The 27,437-nt window shown below is 38.4% G+C and overlaps 1 protein-coding gene across 1 annotated transcript in view; it reads left to right on the forward strand.

The window, feature by feature from the left end:
• myo15b (myosin XVB) overlaps positions 1-27,437 on the forward strand; it is a 201,772-nt gene that overhangs the window by 129,050 nt on the left and 45,285 nt on the right. Inside the window, exons 17-33 of the mRNA XM_061908618.1 lie at positions 1,120-1,245; positions 1,326-1,403; positions 3,590-3,738; positions 4,931-4,976; positions 5,054-5,178; positions 6,832-6,946; positions 10,247-10,422; positions 13,162-13,255; positions 17,021-17,080; positions 17,150-17,207; positions 17,301-17,425; positions 18,531-18,626; positions 18,706-18,941; positions 20,414-20,583; positions 21,895-21,967; positions 24,845-25,027; positions 25,122-25,231. Coding sequence (XP_061764602.1) covers positions 1,120-1,245; positions 1,326-1,403; positions 3,590-3,738; positions 4,931-4,976; positions 5,054-5,178; positions 6,832-6,946; positions 10,247-10,422; positions 13,162-13,255; positions 17,021-17,080; positions 17,150-17,207; positions 17,301-17,425; positions 18,531-18,626; positions 18,706-18,941; positions 20,414-20,583; positions 21,895-21,967; positions 24,845-25,027; positions 25,122-25,231 — 2,020 coding nt within the window. The remainder of the gene's footprint in view (positions 1-1,119; positions 1,246-1,325; positions 1,404-3,589; positions 3,739-4,930; positions 4,977-5,053; positions 5,179-6,831; positions 6,947-10,246; positions 10,423-13,161; positions 13,256-17,020; positions 17,081-17,149; positions 17,208-17,300; positions 17,426-18,530; positions 18,627-18,705; positions 18,942-20,413; positions 20,584-21,894; positions 21,968-24,844; positions 25,028-25,121; positions 25,232-27,437) is intronic.

Genomic DNA, 27,437 nt, shown 5'->3' on the forward strand with positions numbered 1-27,437 from the left:
TTAAAAACTTGAATCTTACCTGCACGCTACTCCTGCTTGTTTCCTGTGTTGGTGAGGAACACGACAATCGCAGCCATGCGCCCTCGAAGACGTAACATTTGCCCTCTCATAATGTGATTGGAAGACAAGTTATGCATACTGGAGTCTATTTGAAATGCACTTTTCTTGTTTTTCAGCGTTTGTGGTTAATGACTGATGTTTAATTATGTTACTAAACTGTTATTGAATTAGATGTTGTGTCGCCTACTAAGCCAAATAGAATATAAGTTGCATTTCTTTTTTTTTTTGAGCAACTTGCTTAATTTTCTTGAAGATGTTTCACCTCCAGTTGCTCTGATTCAACTACTTGATATACCATGTAATGAAAACTTTTCCACATGAAACATTTTGAATTCGTCAGTAAAAATTATAGTTCCTGAAACAAAAGCACAAGCTCAAATTTAAACTGCACTTTTCGGGAGATCGTTTTTTTTTCCACTGAATATAAGATAACTGACAAAGAAAACAAAACAAAAAATCTTCCTTAGCTTGGGTCACCACTTTCTAGGTGACAGCTTAACCAGTTAAGAATCACTGCTTTGGATCATTCCTTCTCTAATCTCATGTCAAACTAGCAAGACAGTCCATGTGACACAGCATAGTTTGTTTGTGTCACAGATGTTAATTTGGCAATGTCACTCTTGTTCTAGTTTATGATAGTGGTGAGGCAACCATAGTCCTGTAAATCCATACTGCTACAACCCCATGACATGTGCAAGACCGGAACCTGCTGGCATTCTTAGTATTGTGTTATCTGTCCAGCTCATCCTGTAGTATATGACAACTTGTGTCACTATTGTTTTGGTACAACTTTTATAGTTATACATAATTATTGGTAAATTTGTTGTCACATCTACCCAGTACACATGCATTATCACATGGGTGAGGCAAATATTCTAATGGATAGTCAAACACATACAGTAGTAACGGCCTACTTGTAGCTCGTGTAGTTCCATCATGCACTTGCTGAAGTAATAGCATATACTAGCATGTATACTAGAAGTTCTTGGACCATTTTCTATTCAAATGTGCCAGTTTTAATAGATTTTGTGTAACCTGAATCCTGTTTTTCCTTGATAGGCAACTGATCACACCTTTCTCCAAAAGTGCCACTACCACCATGGAAACAGTCCTTACTATGCCAAGCCCAAAAAGCCTGAGCCAACATTTACCATATTTCACTATGCTGCAACTGTCACATATCAGGTACTGCTCAGTAAATTAGTTCCAAACTAAATCTTGTTTATTTTATTTTTCTAAAGTAATACAATTTTTTTTTTTCTTAGGTCCATAATTTTCTGAATAAAAACCACGACCAATTCAAGACTGAAGTGGTGGAACTTTTCGCCAGTAGTCGGTTAAAGGTGAATCAACTGGATTATGTTACGTACATGTTTATTGACAACCAACTGACGAACTTACACTTGGATACAATGTAGCCAGTTTACCTGTACAGCTTTATAATTGTGTAAATCAGGGACATGTGGACAGTGGTGCAAAAAGTGGGTATGCAATATATGCGGCGCATACGAGCGTGGTGCTGGAGTGGTTGGCAAAGCAATGGGCAGGGATTTATTTTGTGTTTGTACATTTGTAAAAGCCATGACATCGTACGTATTTAACAGTATTTAAAATATCATTAAAAGAAAAAAAACCTTACCCAATGCATGAATCTCCAACCGAGGGTCTTCCGTCTGACATACTAAGCACTTGACCACCACAAAGTAGAATGCTATCTTCTACACATTTTACTATTGATGCCTTCACTGGCTTCCAGTTAAGTTCCGCATTGAGTTTAAGATTTAAGTCCTGACATTCCTTGCGTTGCATGGTAGGGCCCCTTTGTACATCACCGACTTGCTATGCCCCTACTCCTCAGGGCACAGCCTCCGGTCTTCAGGCCAGGGTCTTCTAAAGATCCCAAAAACTTGTTTTAAAACCCGTGGAGACTTGGCATTTCAGGCTATAGCTCCCAGACTCTGGAACAATTTGCACTAGTCCCTTCGTGATCTTGACTGTGTTGAAACTATACTTGCCAACTTTGAGACCTCCGAATTTGGGAAATGGGGGAGGGGGGTGGGGATGCGGGGTTGAGGTGGGCGGATGTTCTCCCGAAAAGTGTTTGTCATTCTTGTTTGGTGTGGGTTCACAGTGTGGCGCATATTTGTAACAGTGTTAAAGTTGTTTATACGGCCACCCTCAGTGTGACCTGTATGGCTGTTGATCAAGTATGCCTTGCAGTCACTTACTTGTGACAGTAGAAGCTGCATTCAACATGCGACTGGGCCTGCACGCTGTTTATATGGAGAAAAAGTGGACGTGACGACAGGTTGCAGAGGACGCTAAAGGCAGTGCCATCGAGGCACGACTTCAATATTCTTGGGAGAAATTCGGGAGAATAGTTGTCCCGGGAGATTATGGGGAGGGGCACTGAAATTCGGGAGTCTCCCGGAAAAATCGCGATGGTTGGCAAGTATAGTTGAAACTTTTAGGAAACATTTGAAAACTTCTCTCTTTAGAAAAACTTTTAGTTAATGCATCTTTTAACTATTATTTTTAAGCCACTTTGTATCCTGTTTATGATGTTGCCCCTGTTGTTTTAAATTGAATTGTTGTTTTACTTCACCTATGTTTTGTACAGCACTTTGTCATTGTATCAGTGAAAAGTGCTTCAAAAAATAAAATGTATTTACTTACTTACTAATCAATGCATATGACGATCAACCGAGGGCTAGAAAAATGTTGATTATTCGTACAAAAATCTACTCATGAAATCACTTCAAGGTGAGAAGTTGCATATTGTAGTTGTAAATGTGCAGTTTGATATTGGTTGAAGACCAAATAAATTAATTTGCTCCCATGTTGCTTGCTTGTGCTAAGAGGAAGTGTGGGATGTGGTGGAAGAGAACACCTGGAGACAGGTGAAAACACAATTCTGAATGTCATTTAAAAAAGTATCTGACCTGGGGCGGTATAGCTCGGTTGGTAGAGCGGCCGTGTCAGCAACTTGAGGGTTGCAGGTTCGATCCCCGCTTCCGACATCCTAGTCACTGCCGGTGTGTCCTTGGGCAAGACACTTTACCCACCTGCACCCAGTGCCACCCACACTGGTTTAAATGTAACTTACATATTGGGTTTCACTATGTAAAGCGCTTTGAGTCACTAGAGAAAAAGCGCTATATAAATATCATTCACTTCACATTCACCTGAAATCTGTGCATTTGTGACGACACTTATTCTAAATTGCGAATATGCGTGGGATCCTCTTTGTAAAATCTTTTCAATTGTGGCCAACTTGTCAATATGTACAATTCGCAGAACCAAGACCTGCCTTTAGCACATTTCCCCACTGAGACTATTTAGCTATTCATTTTAAATTAGAAGCCCTCTGAAAGTTTGTCGATGAACATATTCAAAAGTCTTGAAAGAATGTATTACTATAATGCTGATTTTCTGATCATACACCAATAATAATTCAACTCAGTAGACTATTAAAATTAATACTGTTGACATTTTTTTTTTCCATCCTTGATACGTTGATCCTTGTCAGCTGGTGTCAGAGCTGTTTGGAAAGGTGAAGACCAGGTACGATCAACAAAGAGAGTTGGAATGCGGAAGAAAGGGTCTTCGCCAGCAACCCTCGACTGCTGCATCAAATTTTCTACACTCCCTGACTGAGCTTACCAAGCGCTTGGAAAGGTACCATCCTTCACACCGCAGTCATCACCTTTGCTGTGAAGTTTCATTCACAGGCTTTGGGCAATCTAAGGGTTGAGACCCTAAACAGGTCCAGTGTCAGTTTTTGCTAGGTTGCTTGATTGCATGTAGTATACGTAACCTGAGTTACCGGTGTCATCAGACCTCTTCCTATATAGAGTCCATCCACTGTGTGTAGGGCCCCGCGAACTGTGGTGACCGTGTTTTGTATGATGATGCGCATGTAAAATGTCAAATAAATGAATGACAAGGCACTTTATTTTACATGTTACAGCAAACAGATTTCTAGCCGAATCCTGCTGTGTCACTGATAACAATATTATGGCAAATTTCCCAAAGTGCTCCTTTTGTTCTCTGTGGTGCACACATTAGTGCTGGTCTTGTCAAGCAGACGTACTGAGTTCGATCCCCTGGCGTAGTTGGTCCTGGGAGGTCCACAAGTTTATGTTTTAAAAATGTGTAACTTATTTTGCATGAAGAGAATATATTATTGAACAATGTCTTTCACATTAATTTGTCTAAGTACAAAACATGCATCAAATTACTACTATTTGATTACTTCCAGTGGCTTAGTGGTTAGAGTGTCTGCCCTGAGATCGGTAGGTTGTGAGTTCAAACCCCGGCCCGAGTCATACCAAAGACTATAAAAATGGGACCCATTACCTCCCTGCTTGGCACTCAGCATCAAGGGTTGGAATATGGGGTTAAATCACCAAAAATGATTCCCGGGCGCGGCGCTGCTGCTGCCCACTGCTCCCCTCACCTCCCAGGGGGTGAACAAGAGGATGGGTCAAATGCAGAGGACACATTTTACCACACCTAGTGTGTGTTTGACTATCATTGGTACTTTACTTTACATTAAAATTAAAATATCAAGTTTGATTTCCCGAAGGTATAATCTGGGGGCTCCAGATAAAATTCTGCTCAGGGCCCTAATTTATCTGCATTTATACATGATGATTTTACAACAATATATTTTGTGATTAGTTGCATGTGTTCAAGAATGAACTTCCATATAATTTGTATAAAAAGTATGCGTAGTGACAGCGGAATAATTTGATTACCTCTTACTAAAACATTGACTGGCACTAACTTAGACTACTTGTCCAGTCTAATAACAGTTACTGCAGTCATTACTACATCATTTCTTGATAACGTTTTATTTTCTTTACAGTTGCAGAACAATGTTCATCCATTGTCTCAAGCCAAACTGTATTAAGGTAACAGTTGGATTTTAAGATTGATAATATTGCCTGAACGTCTGCTAACCTGTATGCGTTGTTCCTTCCTTGATCAGCTTCCGGCAATGTTTGATGTGGACTACGTGTCAGCCCAACTTAAGCATACTGGCATGTTGGAGGCCATCCACAGTCGGAAAGAGGGTTATCCTATACGCCTCTTATACTCCTACTTTGTTGAGAGGTACATTCTGCAGTCTTGTGACGTTGTCACAGTGGTCACTCCATACTCTCTACTGTTCCCATATTGGAATTATTGTGTGGAGATATGGGTATAAAATGAGAAAAGTACCATTTCTTCACTGATTGTACTTTAGTAAGTAAATGACAGTTTTTTGGTTATTACAAACAAACAAAGCTTTATTTCTAAAATCACCATTAGATTTTGTAAATAATTATTACAGATGAAATCGTACACCAAGTAAAAACAACCTGCTACCTAATGACATACAGTCATTTGTTATGAGAAATCCAATCTAAGAAAAAAAAAATATTTCAAACATTTGTATGCATTCACAGCAAATAAAAAAACGTACCTATCTGAAGGTAGAATTACATTATGGAACAAAATTAGTGGATTTAAAGGCCTACTGAAACCCACTACTACCCACCACGCAGTCTGATAGTTTATATGTCAATGATGAAATATTAACATTGCAACACATGCCAATACGGCCTTTTTAGTTTACTAAATTACAATTTTAACTTTCCCGGGAGTTTCGTCTTGAAAATGCCGTGTAATGATGACGTGTACGCAAGACGTCACGGGTTTTAAGGAAATATGAGCGCTGCACACACACACAGCTAAAAGTCATCCGCTTTAACCGCATAATTACACAGTATTTTGGACATCTGTGTTGCTGAATCTTTTGCAATTTGTTCAATTAATATTGGAGGAGTCAAAGTAGAGAGATGGAGTTGGGAAGCTTTAGCCTTTAGCCACACAAACACATGGTGATTCCTTGCTTAAAATTTCTGGAAGTTAACATTTACTATGGATCAGAGCGCGGTCAAGCGGACATGGATCCCTACCGAATGTCAACCAGCAGGTTTTGGTGAGAAAATTGTGGTTAAAAAGTCGCCACTTACCGGATATCAGCTGAGCTTGTGTATCCGTACAGCTGGCGTCGACTCCCCTGAGACACTGCGCCTCAACACACCCGTGGACGTACACCTCCGACTATCAGGTACTATTTAACTCACTAAAACACTAGCAACACAATAGAAAGATAAGGGATTTCCCAGAATTATCCTAGTAAATGTCTCTAAAAACATCGGAATCCGTCCCAATGCAATCGTGTTGTTTTTTTTTAACTTATTTTTTTTAATAATTTTTTTTTTCTAGTCCATCGCTATCAATATCCTCAAACGCGAATCTTACATCCTCGCTCAAATTAATGGGGAAATTGTCGTTTTCTTGGTCCGTATAGCACTTTTTGTTGGAGGCTCCCAGTAAAACAATGTGAATATGTGAGGAGCCATCAAGCATGTGACGTCATCGTCTGCGACTTCCGGTAGAGGCAGGGCTTTTCTCTTAACACCGAAAGTTACGAACTTTATCGTGAATGTTCTCTACTAAATCCTTTCAGCAAAAATATGGCAATATCGTGAAATTATCAAGTATGACACATAGAATGGACCTGCTATCCCCGTTTAAATAAGAAAATCTCATTTCAGTAGGCCTCTAATGTAACTTTGTTCAACAAGTTTAAACATTCTTAGACCGTCCTCAGTTAGAAAAATGGTTTTTGACAGCTCCTTTTCGTTGTGTGTTTATATTGAAGTACAATGAATAATCGCAAGTTACTTCACTACAGATTTTGCTCCTGTTTGGCAGGTATGGGGTGTTCGCCACCCTGCGCTCCAGTAATGTGACAGACCGAGAGCATGTACTGAGTCTTTTGGAATTGATTGGTGCAGATGACAGTCAATATCAGCTGGGACTCACAAAGGTACCACACCTCATTTCACTGCAATTCACTCCACTTATTCCATTTACTTATGTACCGACTCTAAAAATGGCTCGTCGCTTATAAGTAAAAGCATGGGTTTGGTACTTGTCTGACGTGCTTCTAAATGTCTCGCCAAATTCAAAGCTAAATGTTTAGCAAATTTGCAAATATCCCACCGTTTTCAATCCTTTCAAAACAAGCCCACCTCCCTGATTGTCGTTTTGTAGAAACCGGTGCACAGTTAGTAGATGGAATTGAGATGATTTAAACTTGTGACTAATAAAGACTTTACAGTCATTATGCTCTTTCTTTCAACAACTAGTCCACAGGCCACTGACACGAGCTTACTGCCCTGCACTCCATGATCGCCTGGCAGCGCAAATAAACAAGCTGCTTATATCAGGGACCCACCCAGAGTGGCTTACTCAAGCTCCGACAGCCCTAATCATAAAGGACCCCCAAAAGGGAATGGTACCATTAAACTAACTGGCCTACAATCTGCCTCAGCCTCACCACATTGAATATCCTATCAGGCATCACTGTGGCCAAAATGAGTAGGTTAATAATGTTTCCATACATGAGAAAACACCAGCTACTGGTTGACCACCAACCTTTAAACTGCCTGGATTTACTATAAAAAACCATACTACTCCATGCCACACACATGGATACAGGAGTCTCTGGAAGTATAATAGATGTAAATAGGAACTAATAACACTAAAATTATTAATTAACAAAAACCCAATGAATCTGTTGAATGATGTCTGGATCACAATAGTTCCATATTTCTGGGAACGCTACTAATGTATAACCCTTGGTAACAATCGACAAATCTTTTTTTGATAAAGTATAAAGATCTATTTCATTGCATGGTTTGATTTTTTGGCTCGTGGCTGCTTTTTACAGGAATATACTGTATATACCCCTCAGACAGATCGCGCTATACAACAGCCATCTTGGCTTGGTTGACCACCACTGTTTTTCACTTCTGCGAAGTAGACACGTGTCAGAATACAAGCAATAAAGATTAAAGAGGCAGGTGTCACAACAATTAATGCAGTAGGGGGGACACGGTGAGACAGGTTCCAAATATTGACAAAACATCAGGTAACATACACATTTTGTGTAATCGTAACAATAATAAAACATGATATAACACATTATACTTACAAGACATAACTGACCCTGTTACATAAGGAAATGTCATTCATACTTGCTAGCCAGCTGTCAGGCTCCAAAAAAGCATAGGACATGCTGAAAGGACGTCTTAAAAGATACAGACTCTCTAATAAGCTATTTCTGAAGAGGAGCTATTTCAAATGTTCGGTCCTCTAAGGGTAATCTAATTCTCTTATGTTAAATATAAACCAGACCGATCTTTTTGTGTGAAATCTCCCGTGATTGTGGACATATGATACCATCCTAAGCCTCTGTTATGACTTCCTTATCTTCTCATATTGCTTAGTCAGGTGTACATTCACAAGCACCCTTACACGCCGTCATTTTCCTGTCTTGGACTTTAATCTCCCTCTGTAAGAAACTAGGAGCTACAGTGAGCCGCTCTTTTATTCTGAAGATGTCCACTAAAGTTTACAGCCCACCCAGTTACAGATCTATGTATATATATATATATATATATATATATATATATATATATATATATATATATATATATATATATATATATATACACACCATATTTCCTTGAATAGCTGCCAGGGCGCAAATAATTTAAAACCTCTTCTCACTCCTGCGCTTACCAAAGGCATGCGGTAAAAGTAAGCATGAGTTAATTATTTTAAAACCTCTTCTCACCCTGGCACTTACCAAAGGTATGCAGTAAAAAAAGATTGTGTGATGTAAGCTTGGACCTTAAATCCTAATGAATAACTCTTAATCTTCTTCCCTTTATGCGATTTCAAATTACCGTTATTGAAATCAGCCTCCCCCATTTTGAAAATGATGACATCACGAGTTTGACCAGGCGGTAATACTAAGCATGCTCTAATTATTTTGCGAAGCGAGTTTGACCCGGCAGTAATTCAAGGCAGGCGCATACTATATGCCCTGTGGCAATTCAAGGAAATACGGTGTATATATATATATTTTTTTTATATATATGTATATATATATATATATTTGTTTGATTGTTCATTATAATAAACACAAAATGGATACATGCCCTCTGTCTTGCTTTTTAACATTTTAGCTTTGCTTTTAACTTTCAAAGATGTGTAACCATTTACAAAATAAGGAGGAAGACAGTGGAAACAAATTTAATAAAATGCAGTTAAACAAAACTGCAAAACATTTGTCTCACGTAACAGAAATTAATTAACTCAATTTTTTCATGAACAGAAACCAGTAAAGGTGAACATCTTTATGTGCCAGAACTGGAATCCCATGTGACTTTTGTACCGGTGTTGACTAAGCAGCATGGGGTTATCGGCAATGTATTTAAATTTTGTTTCCTGGTTTTAAAGTGTCACCATCCACCTGCGCCTTCTCAGTAGCCTTGTGGTTAGATTGTCCGCCTGAGATTGTTAGGTTGTGTCAAACCCCAAAGACTATAAAGATGGGACCCATTACCTCCCTGCTTGGCACTCAGCATCAAGGGTTGGAATTGGGGGTTAAATCACCAAAATGATTCCCGAGTGCGGCCACCGCTGCTGCTCACTGCTCCCCTCGCCTCCCAGGGGGTTGAACAAGGGGATGGGTCATTTCACCACACCTTGTGTGTGTGTGACTATTAGTGGTACTTTAACTTCTGTAATTTTTTTCCCTAACCTTAGCCAATCATGACACATCATATGTAAACCATTCATCCATCCATTTTCTACCGCTCGTACCTTTCGGGTTCGAAGGGGGTGCTGGAGCCTATCTCAGCTGCATTCGGGCGTAAGGCGGCGTACACCCTGGACAAGTCACCACCTCATCACAGGGCCAACACAGATAGACAGACAACATTCACACTCACATTCACACACTAGGGAGCATATATTCTTGCCAATCAACCTATATATTTAAACCAACCAATCATCATTGAGTTTGCCCGTATTTTTTTTATTTAGTTTTTCCCCCCTGGATGGATGAATAGATTTCCAGTCTGTTTTCTCTCTATGTAGCTTGGAGCTTTTAAGAACGCTATGTCGCTACGTCGGTCTAAAAATAGCTACACTACACCAATCGCTACTGGAAAATGTTGTTAAGCTACGTAGTGTTGCTACTTGTAGCTCATTACCACCCATCACTGTTTAGCTGTAATGGTTTTCTATTTTTTTATGTGTACATGTACTGTAGGTCTTTCTAAAGGAGCTCCTGTACCGGCAGCTGGAGGAGAAGTGGAGTACCACTCAGACGTGGGCGGCAGTCACCATCCAGCGAAACATTAGAGGTTTTCTGTGCAGGAAAAACTTTAAATTCTTCAAGCAGAAAGCGATCATCATCCAGAGCCACATCCGAGGACACCAGGCAAGGTGCCAACATATTGCACTTAACTGTATGATATTTTCACCTCATTATGTACCAAAACAGAGCACAATATAGGAAAAACAGTCAAAGAGCCTACTCTTCAAGGACAAGGATTGTCCCCTGCCATATAAAGATATTTGATTTGACAGAAGTTTCATTCATCATGGATGTGAATGCCAGGTCCTAAAGGATTATAATTGAACAATTATTATTATTGGATGAAATGCAATATACATCTGTCATGATTTAAAAAAAAGGACCATGGTGCAAGTTAGAAGTCATATTTTTACCTAAATTTGCAAATATTTAAAATTCTAACGAAGGTAATTTACTCTTCAATGACTGTCGTTGGCTTTGACCGTTAGGATTGCTTGTTTGCATTTAAAAACTTGTTTTTCTCACTATAATAGGCATACCCTCCTGGTTTTAGAGTATAAATATTTGGGACTGCTGGACTAGATCTGACCAATGAGCACGAACTGATGAAGCCTACTCGAATGAGCGGCGAGTTGTCTTCTAAGACAAACCAAACTGTCCAGTGGGGATCGACTGAATGCCCTGAGATAACAGGAAATAAGTTGTTGAAAGCTTCAATAATTACTTTATATTGGAACAAAATTGGAGGAAAGGATGCCAGACACAGTTTCAACTGAGGACTTCAAAGACACCATAGATAGAAATCCCAACTCGATGTTCCTCACAAAAGTGACACAGGAGGAAATAGTTAAAATCGTGAAAAAATTCAAATCCAAGACTTCAATCGATTGTAATGAAATTTATATGTAAACAATAAAAAAAGGTTATTGAAGAAATATCAGTACCATTAATGTATGTTAATAATCTTTCATTTCAAACAGGAACATTCCTAAACAAAAAGAAAAGAGATAAAGTTGTACCAATTTATAGGACTGGAAACAACCACCAATTTACAAATTATAGACCTGTTTTACTTCTACAGTTTTCTAAAATCATTGAAAAACAGTTCAATAATGTTTGTTCATAAACAAACATAGAATACTTGCTTAGAACCAATATGGATTCAGAGCTAATGTTTCAACATTGATCGCGTTAATTGAAATAACAGAGGAAATTACCAATGCAATCGATAGTAAACAGTGTGCAGCAGCAGTGTTCTTGGATCTAACTAAAGCATTTGACACAGTTAATCACAATTTTTTAATCAACAAATTAGACGGTATGCCAATGGAGGATTGGTCTTAAACTGGATTAGAAAGCTTATAAACAGGAAGCAGTCCATGAAGCTCGGTGAACACACTTCTACAACGCTAAATATATCCTGTGGCATACCAGAGGGATCAATACTGGGACCAAAATTGTTCAATCTTCATATAAATGACATTGGTAAGTTTACAAAAGATTTAAAGTTAGTAACATTTGCGGACGATTCAACAGTGTTTTGTTCAGGAGAGAACACACAGAAGATAATACAAATAACAGAAGTAAAGGAACAAATTAAAAAGATGGTTTGACAAAAACCTTAAACCTCAGTAAAACTAAAATAATGCTATTTAGTAACAGTAGAAGGGAAAGTCAAACACAAATACAAATGGACGGAATAGACATTGAAAGAGTAAAATAAAACACATCTTTGGGTGTAATAATAGATGATAAAATGAACTGGAAATCTCATATAAAAATATACAACATAAAGTAGCAAGAAACACATCAATAATAAATAAAGACCGAAAATCACTTCATATTCTTTACCGTTCGCTAGTGTTACCATATCTGAGTTATTGTGTGGAAATATGGGGAAATAATTATCAGTCATTAACAGTGTTACTAAAAAGATCAATTAAAATAATACATAATGTTGGATATAGAGAACACGCAAACCCTTTATTTATTGAATCAAAAATATTCAAACTCCACCACATGGTGAATTTGCAAACAGCTAAAATGATGCACAAGGGAAACTGTAACCTGCTTACCCAATAAAGTACAACAATTATTTTCAACAAAAGAAGGGAAATATAACCTTTAAAAAAAGTAATTTAAAACATGTTTATGCACATACAACTCTTAAAACCTTTAGTATATCAGTATGTGGAATTACATTATGGAATGGATTAAACAAGGAATTTAAACAATGTACTAATATGATCCAGTTTAAGAAACTTCAAACTTAAAGTGTTTACAAAATACGAAGAAAAAGAACCATGAGAAACACTCTGAATGTATTGTTAATCTTACTTATCTCACTATCTGAAATAAATAATGTATTTATTTGTTAAAATTATTACGTGTGGAGTAAATTGTGAAACAAATTGAAAACAGGAAGTGAACAAAAGTATTAGCAATTGCTATGTGATGGAAAAAGGGTAGATTTAAATAAGATCTGCGTCTTCCTACTCCTTTTCGGACTTCTTGAAAAGGGAAACTGGAAATTGTGATATATCATGTTGTATGCATGCATGTTCGAAATAAACTTAAACCATAAACACTTTGATGGTGGCAAAATACATTTATAGTTGCAGCTGCCCACAAAAGGCCCCTCTGACCACCAAACAACAATTCACTTTTACCCTCAAGTTCCTGGACAGCCGCTCTACCATCTGAGCCAACTCTGGAGTGACCTTCACAAGGCCCAAATTTGTGGACTTTGCTTCTAGCAGTTATTAACCAAATCCGTACCAACCATTTAACTTAGAATCGATGTCAGCATTGGATTTTTTTAGATAAGTTAGCACATGAGTTGATTTGGTGTTATTTTCGTCTGACAGGAAGTACTACAAACGCCTGAAGCAGTCCTTTGCACAGTTCTGGGCTGTGATGATGATAACTAGGAATACCATAAAGAGACGCCATTGGAGGAAGGTAGGCAGAGTTATGGTCAGAACTTTACATAGGCCCGTATAGTATCGACCTTTTATGATTTACCTTAACCCTTTTTTTTCTTGGGTAGAATAATCAGGCAATGTATGTCTTCAATCATTTAAAAAAAACAAAAAAGAACTGCTTAGTTTTAATTTATCGTGGATATTTTTTCTTTTAAGGCAGCACTGTGGAACAGAGGTTGGTGCATGTGCCTCACAATACGAAGGTCCTTTTTGTGTGGAGTTTGCATGTTCTCCCTGTAACTGCGTGGGTTCCCTCCGGGTACTCCGCTTTCCTCCCACCTCCAAAGACATGCACCTGGGGATAGGTTGATTGGCAACAATAAATTGGCCCTAGTGTGTGAATGTGAGTGTGAATGTTGTCTGTTTATCTGTGTTAGTCCTGCGATGAGGTGGTGACCTGTCCAGGGTGTACGCCGCCTTCCGCCCGATTGCAGCTCCTTGCGACCCCGAAAGATGGATGAATCTTGTATTTTACAGAGAGAAATACCCATTTACAGTATACTAACTGTAAAGTCGGACACGTTTCCAGTGAGGGTTGGACTCCGCCAAAGCTGCCCTTTTTCACCGACTCTGTTCATAACTTTTATGGACAGAATTTCTAGGCGCAGTCAGGGTGTTGAAGGGATCCAGTTTGGTGGCCGCAGGAGTAGATCTCTGCTTTTTGCAGATGATGTGGTCCTGATGGCTTCATCTGGCCAGGATCTTCAGCTCTCACTGGATCGGTTCGCAGCAGAGTGTGAAGTGACTGGGATGAGAATCAGCACCTCCAAGACCGAGTCCATGGTTCTCGCCTGGAAAAGGGTGGAGTGCCATCTCCGGGTTGGGTAGGAGACCCTGCCCCAAGTGGAGGAGTTCAAGTACCTACGAGTGTGGTTCACGGGTGAGGAAAGAGCGGTGCGGCGTCGTCAGTAATGCGGACACTGTATTGATCTGTTGTGGTGAAGAAGGAGCTGAGCCCAAAGCAAAGCTCTCAATTTACCGGTCGATCTACGTTCCCATCTTCACCCATGGTCATGAACTTTGCGTTATGAGCGAAAGGACAAAATCACGGGTACAAGCGGCCGAAATGAGTTTCCTCCGCCGGGTGGCAGGGCTCTCCCTTAGAGATAGGGTGAGAAGCTCTGTCATCTGGGGGGAGCTCAATGTAAAGCTGCTGCTCCTCCACATCGAGAGGAGCCAGACGAGGTGGATGCCACCCGAACGCCTCCTCAGGGAGGTGTTTAGGCACGTACAACCGGTCGGAGACCACGGGGAAGACTCAAGACACGTTGGGAAGACTATGTCTCCCGGCTGGTCTGGGAATGCCTCGGGATGCCCCGGGAAGAGCTGGACGAAGTGGCTGCGGAGAGGAAAGTCTGGGCTTTCTTGCATAGGCTGTTGCCCCCGCGACCCGACCTCGGAAGGGTGGCGGAAGATAGATGGATGGATGGACTAACTGTAAAATAAAATATTATTTCTTGTTTATTAAATTAAAGTCTTATTTTCCCCATAGGGTAAATGTGTGCTGTATAGCAGAATGTACAATCCATTTCTCCATGTGGAAAAATTGCACCACAAATGAAGTTTGAAAAAAGCATAACCTGACAACTTCTTTATTTCATGTTATATCATATAATCTCTTAATTATGGTAGTTTTCTTTATATTTCCACATGGTTTTTGTAAACAATGTTACTTTACCTAAAACATACTTCATGTATGGACTATAATGTTTCTGTCTGACATCATGTGAAGCAATGGTTGGCGTGTCCACACTTCTTCTCAAAGCTCTCTGTCAGACTAACCAAGTTTGTAGCCAATCTTTCTCTTTTCTATTTTTCTCACATCACGTGTTTTGGAAAACTTGGCAAAATATAGGAGCATCTTTTAAAGTTGTTTCATGACATAAGGATACAGGACGTGTATGAAGGCAAACACCTGAAAGTTTGACACAATAATTGTGTCCATGTAATGTCCAAATCCACGTAATCGCAGTAAATTACTTGGGCGCTCAATGTAAATTAACGTTTAACAAATAAAATGTTATTTTCAAAATATCACACACACACATTTTTTTAATGTTTTACACGTCATTTATTTACCCAAAACTTGGTAACAGTATTCTGTTAAGTTCCATTGAGGTGTATTTTGAAACAGAATTTGCCTGCTAGCACACCAGTCTGAGTCTCTTCACTTGTCTTTGCACTTTTGTATGCAATGACCTGGTCGTTAAGCGTATAACAATCCAAGCAACCTTTCAGGTAACCCTCTGCAGGGAAGCTAAAGGAACATGTACGGTCACAATAAATTGCGCGACTTATCTGTGTTATACGTGATTAATGCATTATCTTTTTGTAATTGATTGCATGCTTTGACAGCCCTAAGACCAGGGCCAACTCATTTTAGATTAGAATGGAGAAAAATCTACTCCCAAGTGGGCCGTACTGGTAAAACCACGGCACGATAAGTTAAAAATAAAGACAACTTCAGATTGTTTTCTTTGTTTTAAGATAGAACAAGCACATTCTGAAAATGTACAAATCATAATGTTGTGGTTGGGGTTTTTTTTTTACACATACACGTTGCGGTTATTAGTATTCCAGCTTTATTTGTCGTTATTTACACTTTCTAAATAAATTATGTGATAATGTTCAATCAGTCAACTCATTGGTTTTTATTTTTCAATCTATCAAGATATAAAAATATCAAAATCAAATTACAGGTTGTTATTTATGTAGTTCATGTGGTTTATTTTTTTTTTTTTACATATGAAGCATCATCTTCAAAAATACAAAAAATTGCTATTGTGACATCTAGTGGACACATTTAGAACAGCGGTTTCTTTCATTCAAATATTTTGGCTCATTTTTATACTTAGCAAACTCATCCCGCGGGCCGTACGTTTGACACCCCTGCCTTAGACTTAGACAAACTTTATTGATCTACAAGGAAAATTCTTCCACACAGTAGCACAGTTACAAAGGATGGAAAGGGTAAGGATGAAAAGGACAATGCAGGTATAAAGTAGACAAAAAAATGTAACATAGGTTATATTTTGTACTGCTACTATTTGTAATATTTACATATTATATATACAGTGTATGATATATACTGATATATTATTATATTATACTATATTTTTATATAATATAGGCAATATATAACAAATACCAATTACCATGTAACATGTTAACTAGAATGTTCAAAATAAGCGTAATAATTGCAATTACAAATTAAGATACAAATACAAGAGTATTTAAGCTTGGTTGTTGTACTAGAAAGTACAATGTATACAATTTTATTGTTACTATTTTGTTATTGTGTTTTGTTTACTTTTTTCCATGGGAATAATTTAAAACTGTTTATTTGTGTTGCGTGCATGATAGAACAAATAAAGGACACCTCTTCAATTTCTATGTGTGTTCGAATAAAGATTCTGAGATTGGGTTTTACATTTTTTCAACATTAAGTTAGTGGTACAAATTTGGAATATTAATGTTTAATAAACCGATAAGGTTGAGGAATTCAACATATCCGAGTGATGAGAGGATGAAAGCGCAACAGTATCCATAATAAAACTTGTATAAACAGAAAGCCCTGACTATCTGGACCTTTGGAACATAAAGGCTTGTTGTACAAAGGCGAGGTCTGTGGGTGTGTTAGCTGCACATAATAAAATGCTTATCTAAGCTCAAGTCAGGTTTGAGGGAAACATGCATTCATTAACAGTGATTTAAATGTCTGCTTGTTTCATTTTATCTGAAGCAAATTCGGGACAAAAAGAAAGCGACCACTTTAAAAAAAGCATCAGCGCTCCCGACAATGGTAAGATAAAAGCATATTTTTATTTCTCTATGCTATAATGTCCCTGGTAACCATATTATTTCCTTGTAGGATGTGGGCAGGTTGGAGATTCCTGCTGAGCTGTCAGCAAGGTTCCACGGTGCAGCAGGTGATGTCGACAAATAAATACATGAAGATTTGTGCTGGGAAAAACAAACCATGTTTCAACAGAATGAATTGTCATTTTATTTCCTTCATACAGGGCATAAACATGCTTCTGAAGTGACAGCGGTGGCACCCCCACAAGTGAAGGCAAACCACAAGCTCAGTCTGCCTCGAGACATAGACAAACACCCATTCTCTCACTATGTCAAGTCCATATTGAAGGCAAGTAACACACACATTAACTTTTTAAGACCTGCCATCTTTTTTGCTTCTCTTAATCGTGTGTTTAGTAACCGTCGCTTTAAGAATGAATCATTCCTTTTATTGCTGCTTGTTCATTGCTGTGTGCATGAGGCCCATGTTCTTGCTCCAGTACTTCTTGTTACTCTTAACACATACACACAAATATTTTCTATACATATGTATGTATATATATATATATATATATATATATGTATATATATATATATATATATATATATATATATTCATATATATATATATATATATATATACACACACACACACATATGTATATATGTACATGTATATATACATATAAATAGGCATTGAATAGTTTTGATTGTTATGGGTGTGGTGTGCTCTGATAATGTCAACACAGCACCGCACACACATAAGGACATAATGAATAATAAAGTGTTTGGATCTATTCAAGTCAAGTCATCATTAAAGGGCCCTGATATGTCAAAAGGCATTAATAGATCTTGTTCTTTTTGAATACCTCTGTAACTGATAACTGTAGTTCAGCCGGGATATGCTCATTTCAAAATCTGATTTACAGCCTCACAATACGTAGGTCTTGAGTAGTCCTGGGTTCAATCCCGGGCTCGGGATCTTTCTGTGTAGAGTTTGCTTGTTCTCCCTGTGACTGCGTGGGTTCCTTCCGGGTACTCCGGCTTCCTCCCACCTCCAAAGAGATGCACCTGGGGATAGGTTGATTGGCAACACTAAATGGTCCCTAGTGTGTGAATGTGAGTGTGGATGTTGTCTGTCTACCTGTGTTAGCCCTGTGATGAGGTGGCGACTTGTCCAGGGTGTAATCGCCTTCCGCTCGAATGCAACTGAGATAGGCTCCAGCACCCCCCGTTACCCAATAAGGGACAAGCGGTAGGAAATGGATGGATTTACAACCCCAAAATAATATTATTGTTTTCATTTCGATGCCCCTCCACCGTTTGACCAATTAGAAAGTCTGTAAGGTAAGAAAAGTTGTTTTAGCATGATAGGGAAACTTTAACCATTTTGTCAACCTAAATTATGAACGTGCAAAATTATTAGTTGTTTTGACTTTTTTTTTTTCTCAAAGGATACATGGCACCAACCTAAAGGAACCCCCCTTCAAAGAGCCCTCACCCCTCTCGAACCGGATGATGCCTGGATTGCACTGGAAATGTATAAACTGGTATGGAAAGGATTCCGACATGTAACGTGCAACATTGGCTCTTCAGGATATTTACATTTTTCACCACATTGTTCCTCAGATCATGCGGTTCACGGGTGAGTCAGACCTTAGTAGCTGGCAAGAGCAGATGTTAGGAAACTACATCATTGAAAAATGCCTAAGCTGTCCTGCCTTGAGGGATGAGATCCTGGCACAACTGGCTTACCACACATGGGACTCACATGAAGAGCAGGGAAGCCTGCAGGCGTGGTTGCTGCTTGCCTGCTGCCTCAGTACCTTCACTCCGTCACCAATACTGGAAAAACCCCTGCTCAAGTAAGTGCTAAAATGTACTCACTTTTGTTATTTGTTGATAGGCCGCAGTCCGGTGAAGCTTTTAAAGACATTACAGTACTGGCTCATTGAATCAAGAAAATCCACTAACTAATTGCATCCCCACTTCTGCGGTCGCTTCCGAGGTCTTCTTTGTTCCCATTGGGTTGAGTTTTTTTAAAATGTACTGTTGGACCCCATTTTGAAAATTCCTAGCGCCAGCCCTGATGGCGTGTTGGTTGGCTGTGGCCTGCGGGCCGGTTCTGATACTAACCAAATATCATCCTGGGGGCCATAGATAATTCATTCGCAGGCTGGATTTGGCCTGCGGCCTTGACTTTGAGAACCCTGCTCTATAATAACCAAATTGTAGCTTGTGTAGTAGTGTATATTGTGCATATAACATATTGTTTTGAAGGTGTCTGTTACTACATTATATATATACTTGTAGTGTTTATACAAAACATATTGCATTTTGTTGTGTAGGTCTCTGTTACTACATTAGAATATAGACTTGCAGTGTGTATGTATATAAAATGTTGAAGAGAATTTTCATATTTTTTAAATTACAGGTATGTAAGTTTGTTTTTTTACAAAAAAGGTTTTCCGTTTCTTAAGTACCAGTTAGGGCACAAATCAGGGACCCGCCACTGGTAAAGCAACAAGTGTCAGAGTGAGTTTATGACGAACCCCAAGATGCAGAGAAGACGGCAGGCATTGAGTAAGAAAACATGATTTAATTTAAACACTAAAACAAAAACAAACAAATGGGTACTAACAAAAGGCGCGCACAAGGCGGGGAACAAACTTGGCTATGAACAAAAACACTTACTGTGACACGAAGGAACTATGGCATGAGCAGAGTGAACAGAAGTAGACACAGCTACAACGATAAGTAATAATGACATTGAAAGGTAATGGTGACATAATCCAGCACTGACTGGAAGTCAAAGCAGGTTTAAATAAGATCGGGCTGATTGACAGTGCCAATCAGTCGCAGCTGAGGGGAAACAGCGCTCAGGGAGAAAAACAGGAAATGACCAAAATAAAAGTGCTGACAGGAAACAAAGACATACACAGAGGAAAAACTAAAACAAAACAAAACTGTCAGGGACAAGACTGACAACAAAATTGGTATTAGTATTGATTAAAATGTAAACAATACCCATTTCTGGTTACTCTATTCTGTAGTTTTCCCTTCATTACATCCCAAGCGTGACTTGGGATATGATGGAGACTTTTCTGGTGACAGAGCATCAAAGACAAGCAAAAGTGGAAAGTAAAGTTTAATCACACATTGTAAAATGCTCCATAACGGTAGAAATGCTGACCCATGCCTGGTTACATGCCAGGTCCAAGCCAGTGAATGTTGTACTGCAATATTTTAATGTCCCCCCAAAAAATATGAATTAACCAACATTTTAATTTTGATTTAGTTTTTGCACATAACAAAAATGTTTGTATTTATTTTTCAGGTATATATCTGACCACGCACCCATTGAATACCGTTCACTATGCCAACACAAAATTCTCACATCAATGCAACTTGCAGCCCCCATTTCCCGGGATTATCCTCCCACCCAGCTGGAGTGGACCGCCAACAAAAGGAAAGCTGCAATGATTGTGGATGTATACACATATAATGGTAAGAGAAATGCCGTCATGTACCTTAGAGTACCAATTGAAATATAGTAGTGGTTATAATGCATCTGTCAGAATTAAAGCTTTGATGTGGTTTAAGCATTATTAATCTTATTTAAAGTGACTCAAAATCCTTGAAACTTTTTTTGAAAGACATTTAGGGAAGTTTGTCTTCGGTGTGCACATGTGAAGATGTTCAGGTTGTGAGATGCTGCAGAACCAAACAAACCTACTATGCAAGACATTTAACAGCATTTTGATCTCCTGAGTGGTAAATTTGAGTACAAAAAACTGTCACGGAACAGTCGACCAACATAAATTATTATGCACACAATGCAGGAAGGAGTTTTCTTTTCAATGTAAAGCGGTCATCTTAAAATACCATATTAACACCATGAAAGGAGTGATAGATTGTTTTTTGTAACATGATTATGATTTTGAAAGGTTAAGTGCACATACAATACACCGTATTTATATATATATATATATATATATACATATGAATGTATGTATATCTATGTGTATATACTGTATATGAATGTATGTATTTTGTTTTTATATGTATATGTATTTGTAAATATGTATACTGTATATATACATATGAATATATGCATATACAGTACTGTATATATATAAAATTTTTTGTTTTAATATGCATCTATATATATATATATATGTATACATATGTATATGTATTTATGTATGTATATATGTGTATATGTATATATATGTATGCATGTATATCTATGTATATATATATGTATGAATATATGTATATATATATATATATATTTATGTATGTATATATATATATGTATGTATGTATGCATGTATATATGTTGTTTTTATATGTATATGTATTTGTAAATATGTAAACTGTATATATATACATATATATATATATACACATACACACCTATGAATATATGCATATACTGTATATATATATATTTAGTTTTTAGTTTATATATATATATATATATATATATATATATATATATATGTATAGATGTATGAATATATATGATGCATATATATATCTATCTATCTATCTATATATATATATATATATATATAGGTATAGATGTATAGGTATATATAGATGCATATATATATATATATATATATGTATATATATGTATAGAAGCATATATATATATATATGTATATATATATATATATGTATGTATAGATGCATATATATATACATATACATATGTTTTTCGTTTTTGTTAAAAAACTCAAGTTTTTTTATAAGTCCTCATCCTTCTACTATTTTTTTTTTACTGTAAAGTCAAAATGTTATCATTTATAGATGAGAAATGGACGACTGAAGTGGAGTCCTGGACCACGGGAGAAGAGATAGCCGCTTGGATTCTTCAATGCAGGTGCTTGATATCAGTAGATTTACAGCACAATGTTTTAAAAAGAAGTTATGCATGGGCACACTTTACACTATATCAGGGTTTCTGAATCTTTTTGGGACCACATACCTCTCATAGAGGGACAATATTCCAAGGACCCCTTATAATCTTCATTCCATCCATTTTCTACCACTTGTCCCTTTTGGGGTCGCGGGTGGTGCTGGAGCCTATCTCATCTGCATTCGGGCGGAAGGCGGTGTACACCCTGGACAAGTCGCCACCTCATCACAGGGCCAACACAGATAGGCAAACAACATTCACACTCACGTTCATACACTTGGGCCAAATCACTATAAAATTATTAATTATAATATTTTACTACTATTAATAATAATAATAATAATTCTGCCATTTGTATTGGACATCATATAAATGGCTTTCAAATATTTGATCCTTAGTACTTTATACCTGTTTTGTAGAAATTATCTTAAAGTAGCAGTAGAATAGAAAAAATATTAGAATTTATATGCCTAATTGTGTTTCATCGTATCCATTATACCATATCCAATATCCTACAATCCGCAAAATATGTAAAAACAATGTTTAAACATCGCAAAATTCCACAAGTTCAGCCATTTTGAATATTACGCTCCAAATGTCGTTGGCTATATAATCAGTCATACTGGAAATACGCAAAAATTACTACCTTTTAAACTTTTTCACTTTTCTTCATAAAAATATAGTTACTTACTTTAGTTATCTGCTATGGTCTTAAGAGCTTGCTGCGTGTCAAACTGGCGTGTGAGGTCTCTATTTATCCATTTCCCTTGACGCTTCCAGTGTGCACCCACCTGGCAACTCATTCATCCATCCATTTTTTACCGCTTGTCCCTAAATACAAATTTACATTCAGCTCTATTGGCCACTTCCCACCTCGGAAACACGGTTACAAAATAAATTGGCTGTGTGGGCCACTTGCATCGGGTAAAGAACACGTAAGTCATGTATTGAAATGTTTGAGAAGGGGATTAAGGCAACCTTCACTGAAATCAGTCAAAAACACATTTTCTTTGTGGTGACTTCAACCTTGACCTTTTAAACCCTAATAAGAAAAAAGACCATGAATGACTTTATCGATACAATGTATAGCTTAAGTTTATATCCTAAAATCACATGGCCATGTACAACGTTAAAATACTGTCTCACTCCTATTTATAGTATTTCTACTATTTTTTTGATGATAATACAAGTGTTCTGCTAATAATCTGCATCAGTGATCCCCATAAAACGAAGGGGTTAAAGATGCTTGAAAATTTTAAATGACAGTCATTGGATCCGAATTTTACTAGACTAGTTTTTCCTATTCTGTCAGAGTTGCCACTGACAGTTTGTTTGTGTTTTAGTTTCTCTTCTGTGTGTTTAGTATTTCCTGTCCTTAGTTCCTGTCTAGTGCTCTTATTTTGATTCAGCTTCCTGTTTGTCTCCCTGTGTCCTGTTTTCACTCAGCTGCGGCTGATTGGCATCTGGTCACACCTGATGTCAATCAGCCAGCTCCTACTTTACCTGCTTTGTTCCTCCAGTCAGGGCTGGATCATTGTCTTGTCTTGTCTTGTCTTGTCTTGTCTTGTCTTGTCTTGTCTTGTCTTGTCGATGTCACGTCTAGTCGCTCTTGTGATCTGTTATCGCTCCTGTCGTGTCGTACCTTGTCTTTGCAGCGTAGCGGTAAGCTGTATACAGTTGTTTGTAGCCTACTGTTTTTTGTTTCCTGCTTCTGTTTTATTTTTCATTATACAAGTACGACTTCTGTTTGCCTGTTCACTACCCGCTAGCTTCCACGCTAAGCTCCTGTTCGTTATTTTCTAGCTCCCAGACTAGCTCCTTTTGTTTGATTATCCGCCTCGTGCACGCTTTGTGTTTGTACCCTTTTGGTTTTGTTTTTGTCTTAGTATTTAATTAAATCATGTTTTCTCATTCCATGCCTGCCTCCATCTCTGCATCTTGGGGTTCGTCACCAAATAACTCTGACATATTCATATTTACTCACTTTCATTTGTTGCAAAGCAAATTTTTGTTTCCCCATCCTATGGTTCACAAACTCCTGGGGGTTCCCGGATTTAAGTTTAAGAATCCCTGCACCACATGTACCTTATTGTTTACATACAGTTGTAAAGAACATAATGTCATGGCTGTCTTGAGTTTCCAAAAATTTCTACAACTGGTATTTACTTGTGATAGTGATTGGAGCATATACTTGTTGGTCGCAAAAAACATTCATGAAGTTTGGTTCTTTTATGAATTTATTATGGGTCTACTGAAAATGTGACCAACTGCTGGGTGAAAAGTATACATACAGCAATGTTAATATTTGGTTACATGTACATTGGCAAGTTTCACTGCAATAAAACACAAGTGAAAAGTTGTAAAGGAATGGCTAAATTAGGTTAGAATTAAGGTTTTAGAATGGCCTTCCCAAAGTCCTGACTTAAACGTGTGGACAATGCTGAAGAAACAAGTCCATACCAGAAAACCAACCAATTTAGCTAACTGCACCAATTTTGCCAAGAGTGGTCAAAAATTTAAGCAGAAGCTTGCCAGAGGCTTGGGGGTGGCTAGCAAAAGCACCTTATTGCAGTGAAACTTGCCAAGGGACATGTAACCAAATATTACTTTGATGTATGTATACTTTTGACTCAGCAGGTATGGTAACAATTTCAGTAGACCCATAATAAATTCATAAAAAGAACCAAACTTCATGAATGTTTTTTGTGACCAGCAAGTATGTGCTCCAATCACTCTACCATGAAAAAAATAAGAGTTGTAGAAATTGGAAACTTAAGACAGCCATGACATTATGTTCTTTACAAGTGAATGTAAACTTTTGACCACCACTGTATATCTCAGAGGTATGACCGAGGCAACAGAAGGCTGGTCTGTGTCACTTCTGACGGATGACGGGTGGTCTGATGTGGCTGGCTCAGACTTGGTCATGGATCTGCTGGCTGGCACCGAGGCAGAAGTACTGCCCCCACCAGGCACCCCCTCCTCAGCCAATTCTGATTACTTGTTCAGTGATCAAAGAGACAGGTAAAATAGTTTGATTGAAGTTGTAAATTAATTATTGATTTGATATATTCATGAACACCTTGGTCGCTCCCTTTTCTCTCTGTCATTTGCAAAGGACACCAGTTACAGATCTTGATGACTTCATTCCACCAGCACCTACCATGGAAGCTCCAGCCCTGCCTCATTTTCAGGACACCCATTGGGGAAGAGAGTATCCACAGGAAGGTATGCTTGGATATGGTCTATTTGTTTCAGAAATGCTTAACAAGTTACATTTAGTAGCATCTTGTGGTTACATTTTTAATTCCACATGGACCAATCAGGCCTATTACTGATCAGTTATTTACACCACATCTTTTACATGTTCAAACTTGCAAACAATTGTTTTGTTTGTCATTCAAATGTTGTTCTCTTCCAGTGTAAAAATTGAAAAGATTGTTTTAAAAAAAAAAAATTCAATAAGCAAATTTTAGTTGAGTATAAGGAAGGAATACAAATGTTCAAAACATCAATCAATCAATCAATCAATCAATATTTACTTATATAGCCCTAAATCACTAGTGTCTCAAAGGGCTGCACAAACCACAACACAAACCACTACGACATCCTCGGTAGGCCCACATAAGGGCAGGGAAAACTCACACCAATTGGGACGTCCATCCATCCATCCATCATCCTCCGCTTATCTGAGGTCGGGTGGCGGGGGCAGCAGCCTAAGCAGGGAAGCCCAGACTTCCCTCTCCCCAGCCACTTTGTCTAGTTCTTCCCGGGGGATCGCGAGGCGTTCCCAGGCCAGCCGGGAGACATAGTCTTCCCAACGTATCCTGGGTCTTCCCCGTGGCCTCCTACCTGTTGGACGTGCCCTAAACACCTCCCTAGGGAGGCGTTCGGGTGGCATCCTGACCAAATGCCCGAGCCACCTCATCTGGCTCCTCTCGATGTGTCCATCCATCCATCCATTTTCTACCGCTTGTCCGTTAAGGGTATTAAAATAAAATTAAACACTTCATAGCAGTAATATAATATGAATACATTATTAATAATAAATACAAAATAAGTTAAAATAAATGAAGAATTTAAAATAAAGACGGGTAAAGCAAATATATTGCAGATTGTAACTGACTTCAAGCTGCATCAAGTCATTGTTGTTTCTTTCCTTGAACTTGAGTTGATGTCATCCCCCATTTTATTGTGCGGTTCGTTATAGTCTTTAACAAGCACTTTGACTTCCTCCGACTCCCAGTTTAACTGAAGTTGTTGGCAGTGCCAGATTTAAGTCAGAACCATATGCTACTTTATTTTATTAGAAACAGCAAAAGCGGAGTATTTATGGCATATGAGCCAGTCTGCCCCATGACAAAAGGAAAAAGAAAAATGAGAACTCATGTTCTCATGAACCCGAATCCAGCTCCAGCCACCCCCTCCCTTGCACCCTCCACCTCTCTCTGCGAGCCTGAAATGGGACAAGTGGTAGAAAATGGATGGATTGATGACTACAACTTGATGAAAATTGCGGACGTGCCCGAAGGTCTTCGGGTAAACCTCTATTTGGGCTGCGCAGATAAAACAATATCAATATCAATATAAAAGTATTTGGCCACCCATCCAAAGCAAAGCATCAGATGCAGTGGTGTAAAGCATGTCACCACTGGACTCTAGAGCGGTGGAGACGCGTTTTCTGAAGTGATGATTCACGCTTTTCCATCTGGCAATCTGATGGATGGCTCTGGGTTTGGTTGTTGCCAGGAGAACGGTACAATTCGGACTGCATTGTGGCAAGTGTGAAATTTTGTGGAGGAGGAACTATGGTGTGGGGTTGTTTTTCTTGGCCGCTTAGTTCCAGTGAAAGGAATTTTGAATGCTCCAGGATACCAAAAGTCAAAATTCCATGCTCCCAACCTCATACAGTTTGGAGCGGGCCCCTTCCTCTTCCATCATGACTGTGCACCAGTGCACAAATCAAGGTCCACAAAGACATGGATGACAAAGTCTGGTGTGGATGAACTTGACTGGCCTGCACAGAGTCCTGACCTGAACCCGATAGAACACCTTTGGGATGAATTAGAATGGAGACTGAGAGCCAGGCCTTCTCGACCAACATCAGTGTGTGACCTCACCAATGCGCTTTTGGAAGAAAAATTCCTATAAACACACTCCGCAACCCTGTGGACAGCCTTCCCAGAAGAGTTAAAGCTGTAATAGCGGCAAAAGGTGGACCGACATCATATTGAACACTATGGGTTAGGAATCAATCAATCAATGTTTACTTATATAGCCCTAAATCCCTAGTGTCTCAAAGGGCTGAATGGGATGGCACTTCAAGTTCATATGTGAGTCAAGCCAAATACTTTTGGCAATAGTGTATATCACGATAGACATGTCAGTATCATTATATGTTTGATAAAACATTTGATAAATATATATTTTTTGG

The sequence above is a fragment of the Nerophis ophidion genome, linkage group LG08 (genome assembly GCF_033978795.1).
Source record: "Nerophis ophidion isolate RoL-2023_Sa linkage group LG08, RoL_Noph_v1.0, whole genome shotgun sequence".
In the NCBI taxonomy this organism is placed as follows: domain Eukaryota; kingdom Metazoa; phylum Chordata; class Actinopteri; order Syngnathiformes; family Syngnathidae; genus Nerophis; species Nerophis ophidion.